Consider the following 11,949-nt stretch of genomic DNA (forward strand, 5'->3'; position numbering starts at 1 on the left):
AAATTCAGTTATTATTGTGTCTTGTAGATTATATGTAAACATCTGTTATGTGAAATAGCTTATTCAGGGCAGTACTAAAAAAGAAACAAAATGCGATTTTTATGAATCCTCTTATTATAAAAAAAAAAAAATTAACATTTTGCAGATTCTACAAGGCATATGTAAACTTATAACCACAACTTCTTCAAACTGTTGCCACAAAGTTGGAAACACACAGTTATCAACAATGTCTCTGTATACTCTAGCATTAAGATTTCCTTTCACTGAAACTGAGATGCCCAAACCTGTTCCAGCATGACACTGCCCCATGCACAAAGTGAGGTCCATAAAGACATGGTTTGCCAAAGTTGCTGTGGAATTACTGGAGTGGCCTGCACAGAGCCATGCCCTCAACCCTACTGAACACCTCTGGGGTTACCTGGAACATCAACTTTGCACCAGGCCTTCTTGTCGGACATCAGTGCCCAACCTCTTGTGCTCTTGTGGCTGAATGAGCACATATCCCGACAGCCACACTCCAAAATCAGCAAAAGAGGAACAACTCAGTATTAATGCCCATGGTTTTAGAATGGGATGTTCAATACTCTGGTGTCTACATACTTTTGGCCATATAGTGTATACCCTACTAATGAAAACTTCCAAAGAGATACAAGCTGAACTCCAAGGTCAAGGTACATCAGTGGCTGATCGCACCATCCGTCACTTTTCGAGTAGCAGTTGGTTCAGTGGAAGAAGACACAGGAGGACTTCACTGTTGAAAGAAAAACAACAAAAAAAGCCAGACTGGAATTTGCTTAAGTGCATATTGACACTGAGGTGGATGGGCTACAACAGCAGACACCCACATCAGGTTCCACTCCTCTCAGTTATGAACAAGAATCTGAGGCTATCATGGACACAGTCTCACCAAAACTGGACAGTCGAAGACGGGGAAAAGACCAGGTTAATTTTTTTTTTTCTAATCTTCAATAATCCTGTTCTTGGCTGGCAGGAGTGGAACCTGATGTGGTTCTGAAATGGATGTGAAATATTCAAACCAGCCCAGCTAGTACCAACAACCATCCCACAGTTAAAGTTACTGAGATCACATTTTTTCCCCATTCAATCTTTGATGTGAACATTAACTGAAGTTCTTGACCTTGATCTGATTCAATGATTTTATGCATTGTGCTGCGGCCACTTGATTGGCTGATTAGATAACTGCATAAATGCGCAGGTATACAGGTGTTCCTAATAAAGTGGATGGTGAATGTAATTTCCAGTACTACAATTAATAAGTAGTATACCATCCTAGATTGGTTCATTTGGGGTTCTTAGGATGATTAAGGGTTCTAGATTCTAATGGGTTTCTAATTGGAACCTTTCCACAGAAGAACAAACAGGATGCTTTAGAGTGCTAGATTCAATCTTTTTTAAGGTGGCAGGGCATGTAAAGGCATGGACACAGCACTTACAGGAATGTTTTATATGCCTTCGGCAAGAACTTTCTACCTTGAAACCCACGCCTGTTCTTTGCCTTTTCAGAACTGAAAAATGACCAGAGTCAGTAATGAGCGATTTGAGATGGAATGAGTTCAAATACCTAAATGACTCTTCTGAGGGAGTCAATTCAGAAACACAAAGGAGTCAAAGTCTTGGCAAAGCAGATACTTTATTTTAAAGATGTTTGACAATGCAGTTTTATGTGTTATTAGTGATTTAACTGGATTATGAATTAGAAATACAATACATTTAACTAGCTATTAGCATACACATATTCATTTTCTTAGCCAAAAACATATGCTGTTATATCAAAGTTGTATCAAAGGTTGCCTGGTTACATTAAAGTGACAGTATAAAAGCATGAATGTGTGCTGCAGTGGTGCACAACTCCAGTCCCAGAACATTGGGCACTGGTGTCAAGTACAGTGTGATTTCCCTGATCGAAACTGATGAGATGAATCATTTATCAGGGCAGTCCTGCTGTAGGGCTTGAAATGTTGCTACACAAATATTTCTGGATGCAAATCTAGTTGTGGTGAATTAAATAAATCAAATAAATTTTACAATTAAAAGAATTGTTTAAAAAATTTTTAAAACAAACAACAACAACAATTGGTTCAGGACATAATCCTACGACCCCAGCTTTATGTTTACTGAAAATATAGATGCGAAATATTGTTGGAGATTGTAAAATCACAGTAGGTGTAAAGCAGCTTTTTAGTTATTAATAACAAATGTTCAGGTAGCTCAATGCATTATATGCATCAAGGTTAAAAAAAAATAAGATTTACAGTTTAAAGTAAAATACAGGTTACATCAGATTGGCTGAAAATATTAAGGACCAAATGACAAATAGAAACTATAGTTATAGCAAATATATTATATATTATATATATATTAATATATAATATAATAATATAATATAATAACATAATATATTATTTATATTATTTTGACATTAAAAAAAGAGACAAAAATAAGAAAGCAAGCAGCATTTTTTTCTACAGACATATTTGAGGACTAAATTATGAAATCAGATTTGTGTTGAAAGGATTAAATGTAATTTTTTTTAAAAGTATCATAATAAAAGCAAAGGTTCCATCTAGGAAAGTAAAGGTTTTTCTGGTTGTCACTCGTTGGGAAACTCTACAACAGAAGGTCTCACTTTCATAAAGGATTTAAAAAAAAAAACATTTTAGAAAGCGAAGTGTTTTTCCAAGTGTTCTAACTTTCCAAGTGTTTTTTTTTTTTTAGTGATTTTATATGTAAAAAATCTCAAGAAAGACTTTTGAATCATTTCACAAATATCTGAGACATTAGCAAACAGCATTATTTTACTTCCCAAAACTTCATCATCATCCAAAATCACATTAAATGGTCACGTTACAACCGCTTTAAAGTGCGCTAGCTAGTTGACCTCACTTAGCACAGAACACTTTCTTTCTACTGCGAAAGAACTGAGACGTCACTCCAAACCTCATTAGTCAATAGAGATCCTGTAATCCTGTAAAACCAGGCCACTCAAGAAATTTGTGCCCGAATTATAACTGAAAACCGCACTACCAGAAAGGAAAAAGCCGACAGTGAACTAGTAAAGGTGATGGTGAAGAACAGACAAAATAAAGAGCAGAACACTGTAAACAAAAAGGGCTTTTGTTTTTGAAGACTAATTCCCATGTTTCGTCGAGGAGTTTCAATTATTTTGATACTCCAAAAATGATTTTCAATTCTTTCGACATAAATCTAATTTCATACATCAAATGCTGCTATAGCACATATAATACAAAATAAATATTGACACTACAGCAAATTGTGTGGTGGACTGGGAAAACACATTGGATGTTGCTGTGGCTGAATTCTCGCAAACAAGCAAGAAATGAAAAATAAGGTTTGGGCCAAAATATTTTTATGTATACTAGCTGTCAAAATTTCAACAATGCACCTGTGCTGGTCAGAACAGACTCTGTAATTTACAATGCTCTCTCAGATTTCAAAATATTAGAACTTTACTTCTGTTTGAATTGCAAGGGTGAGTCAAATGAAAACTATATTTATTTATTTATTTATTTATTTATTTATTTATTTATATTTTTGCATTATTTTTTGCAAATAGGTGTTAAAAATGTATCAGGTTTAAGGTAGCAGTAGAAGGGGCTATTGACAACAATGGACCAGTCGTACATTTTTATTATTGCAGCTACAAATTTAAATGTATTGTTTCTCTAATTTATGTCATACTTTTCAGAACTAATTGTAAAAAAAAAAAAAAAAAAAAAAAAAAAAAAAAGGAAAAAATTTGAATGTAAAGGGTTTTCCCAGGCCATTATGACATTAATAATCTTTTCCTAACATAACATTTTTTAAGCAAATAAAGTGAAAGAGACTTCCTGTACTACATAACTGAAAGTGCAATGTACAGCTTAAAAATACAAAACATGCATAATCCACACAAATTAGCTGACATTCTCTACATAAAAGCCTAGCTCATAAACAGAGAGCAATTTACATACTGCATAAAGTGCCATTAAAACAACAGATTGCTTTGTAGTTTGTAACACGAGACACATTCAATATGCATAATAGCGTAAATAAAATGAGAATCAGTGCTTTAAAAATCCCACATAATGTTTTAGCTCAAAAGAAGCAGGGAAATCATAGGGGGGGGGAAAAAAAATTAAATAATACATTCCTAGAACAGGTTTTAATGTAACAGCAGTATCAGTTTATCATAAAACATTTGTTAAAATTCCAGTGAAATATCCATGACTGCGATCCATGGCTGTGATCACAGTCTGTACAGGTAAACATTTTAGCTAGCATATTTCCTGTTGAGAATTTCATATGAATGAATGAAACATAGAAGCAGATAAATAAAAGAGCAGCATGTTCATGGATTCCTTTGGTTTGACCAGAATGCATATGCCAATGTTACATTTTTATATATGCATTATTATCATTTGCGTATTGATCTGTACCTGTCAAATTAGACATTTTAAATCAAACTTATTTCTTATTTCATGTTTTATAGAGGTTAGGTCTTGTATCAAACAGTGAAATGACTAACATAGCTAGATTAAATAGCTAATGCAAGTTAGGAGCATTCGTATGTTGCTCGTAAGATCAGTAGTTTCAAATTTCAACATGAGAATGAGGTTATGAAAGCTATGATATATGCAGTTAACTTTTGTAAACATATTCCTCAGTCAGAGCAACAGTTCTGCCCAGATTCCTGCCGAATGAACTGCAGGAGTAGAGACAGCATTATAAAGGGCCTATAATAATAATAAAATATGATCTATTTTGAATATATTATCGCTCAGACCTGCTAGACAGTCATCGGTCTGTAAACATTATCACACTGCAAGTGTCTGTATGCAATTCAAGGCTTTCAAAGGGGAACACTCCTGCTTTTAGTAATACTGATGTTAAATCTGAAAAGAAAAAAGATTAAAGCAGCAGTGTGTAATTCCCTGTTTTCCTGTGTTGGTTCCTGAAGTTAGCAAGCGCAACTAGCCAAAGATTCCACGATCAGCCTTCAGACCTGTTTTTTGTCTGCAAAATTTTGCTGTGATCTTTGTTTCGAGTTCTACATTTGGTAATTTACATTGTTGACCAGTAGCTTAACTGATTTGGCTGCATTTACCTCTGAAGCAGTTCTATTGCAGCTCAGAGGATCCAAAATCAGACCTAGGGTTTGTCCCAGCGGGCGTGGTGGTGTTTGTAAAAACAATACATTTTTAACATAGTTCTTTTACAGATCATTTGCATATGGTAGAAAATGTAGTGCATGTATATATGGTGTTTTACAGTAATCATGGGGAGCTTGGGGGTTGGCCGGAGCAGCCGCTTGCCTTCTAGTTACCGTAAAACCTCATGTATATATTTGAATGCAGCTGCAGTGGCCGTTCCAGGAGCTCATGCTGTGTTTTAAAACACTATCAATTATTTGTAAAGTGTTCAATTTTACACAAAGTGTATTAAATTATTAAATACAGAAAATTAATTTTCTCTTTTGGCAGAAAATATGGCGTTTTTTAATATTTTCAGACAAAATTTTAACCGATATTACCAATACAGTATAAAGCTACTGTTGAGCAAATGTTGATGGATTTTATTTCGCACAAAGGTACACTAAATCTTCTCCATTTACCTTAACAGAAAGCGAAGGCACTCAAGAGGAGCCGAGACTAATGTGAGATAAAGGAAAGGGGCGGGACTAATACTGGAGAGTTCAAAACACTTGCACAACTGTCAATCATTTCATATTCACATGTTGACTGGTTTATTTTAACATATTTATAGAGGGGAAAAAAAGCCTCTTTTTGTGTAATTTTGAGTGTTAACCAAACCCTCCAGGATTTCAAGCTTTTTTGAAAAAATTAACGTAAACTCAAGCAAACTCTGCAATATTTGGAGGAGGTTGCAAATTTTTCAAAATTATTGCAGATTTTCTTTTTTTCCCCCACAGATTTGGGCCAAGACGCATCATGGGACGTCATCACAACACTCATTCAGCCAAAGCCATAGACTGGTTAACTCAACACCGTGCGTTTATGTTAAAATGCGCTTTCCACGCAAAACGCGTAAAGGTTGGCAGGTCTGTAAAATAGAGGAACCACTAATTTTGGCACAGTGCAGTCATCAGAATTTGAGAGATGAACTGCTTATTTATAGTGCAAACTGTATGCTACTTTATTCTTGCCCCTTTAGTGTAAAATAAGCAATGTTCCTGTTTTTGTATCATTTGGATTCGGTACCTGTTATAAGTCACCACCCAAAGTCCAACAGGGAACTCTTATTTTTACAGATGAGAAACACACACAGACACCAGGACCAGACACATCTGGATTCAGATTAGTAACCATAGCACTTGTAGGAAAAGCTGTATAACTTCACACAGCCTCATGAAACTATCAGGCATAGCCGTATGTAACCTCATATAACCACTCTCATTTTGTCATATCTCCTGTAACATGATGCCTCATGTGATCTCACACGGCTTAACAACAAGTGCAGCCTTAAAAATAATACTATTCAAAGGAAGATAAATGCTGATTTCCCCTTTGGGCTTCCTTATGAAATCAGAAACATAACAAAACAAAAATAAAAAATAAAAACAGACCAGCTGCTGTAATTAATCAACAGTAAATCAAAAGCTAGATGAAATGGATAAATATTGAAATGGTTGAAAATTAATGTAACATGATTACAGTTCCTATGATGGTTCCGCTTTCGTCTTTTTTTGGACGTCTTACTGCAGTTTGAGGAAGGACTCTAAGTGCGTTATTCCTTAGCACGGAGGTGTCTGGGTTCTTGTTCAGTTCACCACTTTGGATATTGGAATTTTAATTTTCCCTGTGAGGCCCAGCGTCTGTAGATCTGTTTCTCTGTGATGAAGCGATGACCGCCTCTCCGCACACGCTCGTGCACTTTGTACATGCCACACTCGTCCAGACGATTCGACTCGTAATAGTGATAGGGCACTGAAGAGTAATTGGTGAGACTACATACACACACATAAATACACACACACAAACTTTAAAGCCTGTGCAAGGTAGGTTTTTCATTTCCATCAAAGAGAGATTTCGGTAAACTCAATTCATTTTCCAAAGAGTTCCCAAAATGAAAAAACAAACAAACAAATAAACAAAAAAACAAAAAACATATTGTATGTTCCCTTTTCTCTGTTGACTTTTACCATTTTACTGTGTGGACATAGAACTCAACTTCTTGTATATTCCTGAGGTCTGCTTGATTGACAGCCTCTTTATCTAGTCTTACTGTTGTGACAGTTGGCTGTACATGCCTAATTTCTTAGTAATCTTTGTAGTAATAATAATTACAAGTATTATTATTATTATTATTATTATTATTATTATTAACTCAAAGGAGAATTTAGTCGTTCAGTTTAAGGAAAATATCCAGACTGATAGAAATGTTTCTCCTCACCTTTTGGAGATCTCACAAACCTCACAAATCATAATGCACATGCGCACACACACTCACCTGCAATATGAGCCATCTATCATCCCATAAACGTTAATGCTGTCGCACACGTCCAGCGCAAAAATCATAGTGAAAAATCCGGTGCTGAGGAATGCACCCGACTTCATTCTGAGAGAGAGAGAGAGAGAGAGAGAGAGAGAGAGATCATCAGCTGATAAAATAATTACCGTCTGATCCATAATTCATTAATAAACAATTGTTCCTGTTTGTGCACTGTGTTGTGTTGCTGTGTGTCATCCATGCAACTGCCACTACATTACGTGTACCTTCATCCATTGGAAATTTAGGTACATGGTTATTAGGATAAACCATAAAGGTGCATGTTGTAGCAGTACAGTTATCTACCATAGCCTCTGTTGGTGTGGACAATTTGTCAAACACCGCATCAATGGAAAGTTAGTGAAACAACTTAGCTGTTCGATCTTGAATGTTCTACTGCAAATTCTGATTTTGTGTACTATCTACTTGACTCAGTTGGATCTATTTTCTGGCCACTTGAATTGTTGTATTGTATATTATTGTTGATTCTGTAGTATCTCAGAGTAGCTTCAGTCTCCCTGTATGATGAAAAATGATGACCTTTTTATTGTCTGAGTGCTTGTTACTATATCACCTCCCCAACAGAGTTTCTGGACTGATGGCATTCTTAATTTGTGACCTAGCGAACCAGTACCAGAATGTATTTATTGATAGAGACTTCAAAGCACTTTTATAAGTCGCTCTGGATAAGGGCGTCTGCCAAATGCCATAAATGTAACTGTAAATGAAAGGAACCACTGCTGAGCAGATAGTGTTTGGGTAGTGGATAGTCCTCAGCACAGCAGGAACACTGACATGGTAGTGAAGTCAGTACCGTGTGCTGCTGGTATGAATGTATCAGGCACAGCAGTGGTGCTGGGATCTCTCTTGTTGTTCCATTTTGCAGATGTACACTTAGAGACTCATTTTCTTTTCCGTGCACTTTTGTATTAATCGTCTTGTACACTACATCAGTGGTCAGAACCGCTGTTGACTGGGGTGACATTAAGATACTTAAAAAATTTGTTTGCTCCCTTTCAGAATCAGTCTGTGCGTTCAAGTCCTCCTGGGAAGTTGAGAAGTCGTAATTACGACGTCAGGTGCGTTCAAGTCACTTTGGTCAGAGCTTATGGTGGTGTACCTTCTCTTAATTAACTACACAAAAATACAGCAAGGTTTCTTAACTCTGCTTCTAGAAAATGAAGAAGAAAGAAGAAGACACATCAGGCGTGTTTTGCTTTTTTATGTTTATAATCAATTTATGAGGCGATTGTAAACTTTATCGTTACATATTATATCGTAATCATACAATGCTATCATATTTTGTGCAGGCAATTAGCTTGTTTTATTGTATATAATGAAAAAAAAAAGCCTGACAAAGACGTCACTGCTAAATCCCCATTCAATTTCAGCTAATTTACCGTCACCTACAGATCCATTGATTCCACCATGTTTTCTTCCTGACACGCCCCCACCTCAGAAACTCGGAGCTCAAAGAAAATCCTGAATTTCCCACTCATAATTACGACTTTGTGGTTGCGTTCATGTGCGCTCGACTTGTAAATACAACCTTTCCGACATGACTTGAATGCACCAAGAATCAGAATAATTGTATTCACCATACACATTTACATGTATTTGGATTTTTTCTTGGTGTTTGGTCACAACACGATACATTCAACACAAACATCTCAGACAACAACCTAATACAACCATCCTAATACACAAATATTGCACCTTAAGCAGAAATGATAGGCCCAGTTGTATTCTACATGACAGCTGGATGAAGTTCAGGGTGCATTAAACGGACTGGAACAATTGTGATTGATCATAAATAATAGCAATGATATATAGTTTGTAAAAACATTTAGTGCAGATTGCTTGTTACTAACAGGTCAGCACTGTAGTGATTACTGAATGCTGTGTAGCCAGCCTGGTTTCCACTGATGAACAGAGTAGAATGGGGCCATCACTTTATTTTAGCAGTACATTCATCTTAGGTTTGCTTGCAGCATTAAGTTTGTGATGACAAACATGACAACAACCTCAGAAACCAAATGTTACACTATATCTTTCCTTGTTGCTTGGGTGGTTCTCTCAAGAGTACACCTTTTTACATTTAATATGCATCTTTGACCTGGAAATGTGGATATAGTGTAACTTTAAAAATGCACATAAATGGACCTTAATTATTTTAGAGTAAAGCTTTAAATGTGTCCTTCATGCACCTTTCTAGCTAAAAGATACATACTCATGGTACAAAGTGTGTACCATCCCAGCGACAAGGAAAGATACAGATTAGAACCATTTTTTCAGACAGTGAACAATAGCAATGTTATGACTACCTGTTCTTGCCGGTCTCGTTCTGGAAGATGCGATCACACTGCATCATCTTCTCCCTGCTCACAGCATAGATGTGCGCGTCCGGGTATTTCCATGCCAGTTTTGTCAGCAGATTGAACACTCGTCCCTTGCCGTCGTGCCTCATGTTCCGCTCAGGACCCCAAACCACATAGTGTGTGTTTGCCTCTTGCTTGAAGAAAAAGGCCTCAAGGTGCAGCAGGCGTCGCACGCTGGAGTGTGAGACGACACGGACAGTCGTCCTGTTGCCCACATCAGCCTCAAAGCCATGTGTCGGCGCTGCGTTCATGCGGATCACGCATTCATGCCCGTCAATCTCACGCCCACGTCTGCTGCCTAGCACCTGGCCCGAGCTGGAGACCACGGCGCAGCGGGCACAGTGCAGCACCAGGTACTGGTGCAAGGAATTTAAACAGTTGTTTAAGTATGTGTATTAATTGTTAAAAAGGTTTCTTCTTAACAATTGTCCCAATATAAAATTCTGATAATCATATTTGCCTTATGGCAGTTTATTACATCCTCAAACTTTTTACAATCATGAGCCCCTTTTAACTGTAAAAAAAAATGTACAGACCCGCTCAGTACAGATTATTTTACTAACAAACTATTAATTTTTTTTTATATAGTTGTACAATACCCATAGAACCCATTAAAAAAACTGCAATTTGATTCCTTAATAATAATTATTGGATATAATTATATAATTGATAATAATATATCATATAATCATATAATCAGATAATAATATAGCAATAATAACTTTGATTGGAGTGTGTTGTGATTTCCACCACTGAAACACAGAAAATCACAGACAAAAGAACAAAAATGATAATAAAGCAGGAAACCTACGCGTGAACTTGACTTGCCAGGTGAAATTCTCACGTAGCTACGAAGTCCCAGATCTACTTCTCCTGTTTTGGTAATGTGATTGTACCAGAGCAGCAGAGAAACGGTGATCAGGAGGAGAAAAAGCCAACGAAACTTCTGTATGCATATTAAAAAAAAAACAAAAAAACAGAAAATTATTCAATTTGGCATGAACACAGTATGACATCAGTGATTTATCACATTAAATTAAAAGCACATCATTTTAAAAAAGAAAAGGCACATCAGGTTAGTTGATGCAGATCTGTCAGGAAGAACATTCTTCAAAATCCAGATGTTTATATTCTGTATTTTATCCCACTTATTATCTATGTTCCCAGATTTTACAGCAGAGAGGAATAAAGCCATCATACCAGAGACTTCATATCCTGCTGAAGCCTAAGGCTCTTCCACCACGTCGCAAATTACTTTCACTCAAGTCATCCTTTAACAAGAATAAAACAAGCAGAATAATCAATAATTAATACAATTATTATTAGACAATAACATAACAATCATAACATTGAGTTTGCTCGTCATTTGTTAATCAGGATTTGGTATTAAAGCGGGCTGAATCCCAAATGCCTCCCTTGTGAAAACACAGTACACTACTTAGAGTGTAGGAGCCATTATTCCAAACCCTATGTAGTGCACTTATATAGGGAGCACAGAGGCGTTTTAGATACAGTCCGTGTTGGCTCGTGCCAGCAACAGGCGAAGCAATTCCGGAAAATCATAACAAAAACGATTCGCAAAGCCATAATACCTTTGTAATATGTTTTGATATGATATAATACATTTCAGGAAAGTGTCATTTTATCTGTTATTAATTACAGAACAATATTTAATAACAAAAAATGATAAGCTAGCTGAGGAAATCAGCATTCTTACATTTTCCTCGGCACGCTCATGTTTATGTTCCGGAGTAAAGAAGTCATCGAGATACTTAGTTCCGACATCATCGTCTTTTTATTTGGGTAAATTAAAACGGGTCATGTTTGAATAACAGGAAGTAAAGAAAGCTGAAAGAATATAAGGAGTATGTGAAATGGGGCATGTTGCTATATGGGGGAAGCCTTTTTTACAAAGTAAAAATCTGCACGGTGTGTATTTAAAGGGACGTGATCAGTATTCTGCTCCTAATGTCTCAATAGCTCGTAGGATTGGACAGTTAGATTCCACGCGCCCGTCGGTTCTAGCATTCGATTGGCCAACGCT

At 36.5% G+C, this 11,949-nt stretch overlaps 1 protein-coding gene across 1 annotated transcript; it reads right to left on the reverse strand.

The window, feature by feature from the left end:
• Window positions 1-1,618: 1,618 nt before the first annotated feature.
• st6galnac4 (ST6 (alpha-N-acetyl-neuraminyl-2,3-beta-galactosyl-1,3)-N-acetylgalactosaminide alpha-2,6-sialyltransferase 4) lies at window positions 1,619-11,827 on the reverse strand. The gene is made up of 6 exons (XM_026928659.3): window positions 11,623-11,827; window positions 11,106-11,176; window positions 10,717-10,851; window positions 9,852-10,261; window positions 7,489-7,596; window positions 1,619-6,985 (listed from the first exon to the last, which is right to left on the reverse strand). Exons 2-6 carry the CDS (start codon window positions 11,115-11,117, stop codon window positions 6,805-6,807), a joined length of 846 nt encoding a protein of 281 aa, XP_026784460.2. The 5' UTR covers window positions 11,118-11,176; window positions 11,623-11,827; the 3' UTR covers window positions 1,619-6,804.
• Window positions 11,828-11,949: the final 122 nt, after the last annotated feature.

This window comes from Pangasianodon hypophthalmus, chromosome 15 (genome assembly GCF_027358585.1).
Source record: "Pangasianodon hypophthalmus isolate fPanHyp1 chromosome 15, fPanHyp1.pri, whole genome shotgun sequence".
In the NCBI taxonomy this organism is placed as follows: Eukaryota; Metazoa; Chordata; class Actinopteri; order Siluriformes; family Pangasiidae; genus Pangasianodon; species Pangasianodon hypophthalmus.

Coding starts and splice junctions, on each gene's coding strand:
- st6galnac4 (XM_026928659.3), bottom strand. Junction 10,262..10,716: donor CTGGCAAGTCAAGTTCACGC/GTAGGTTTCCTG, acceptor TCCTTGCACCAG/TACCTGGTGCTGCACTGTGC. Junction 7,597..9,851: donor AACGAGACCGGCAAGAACAG/GTAGTCATAACA, acceptor TCTCTCTCTCAG/AATGAAGTCGGGTGCATTCC.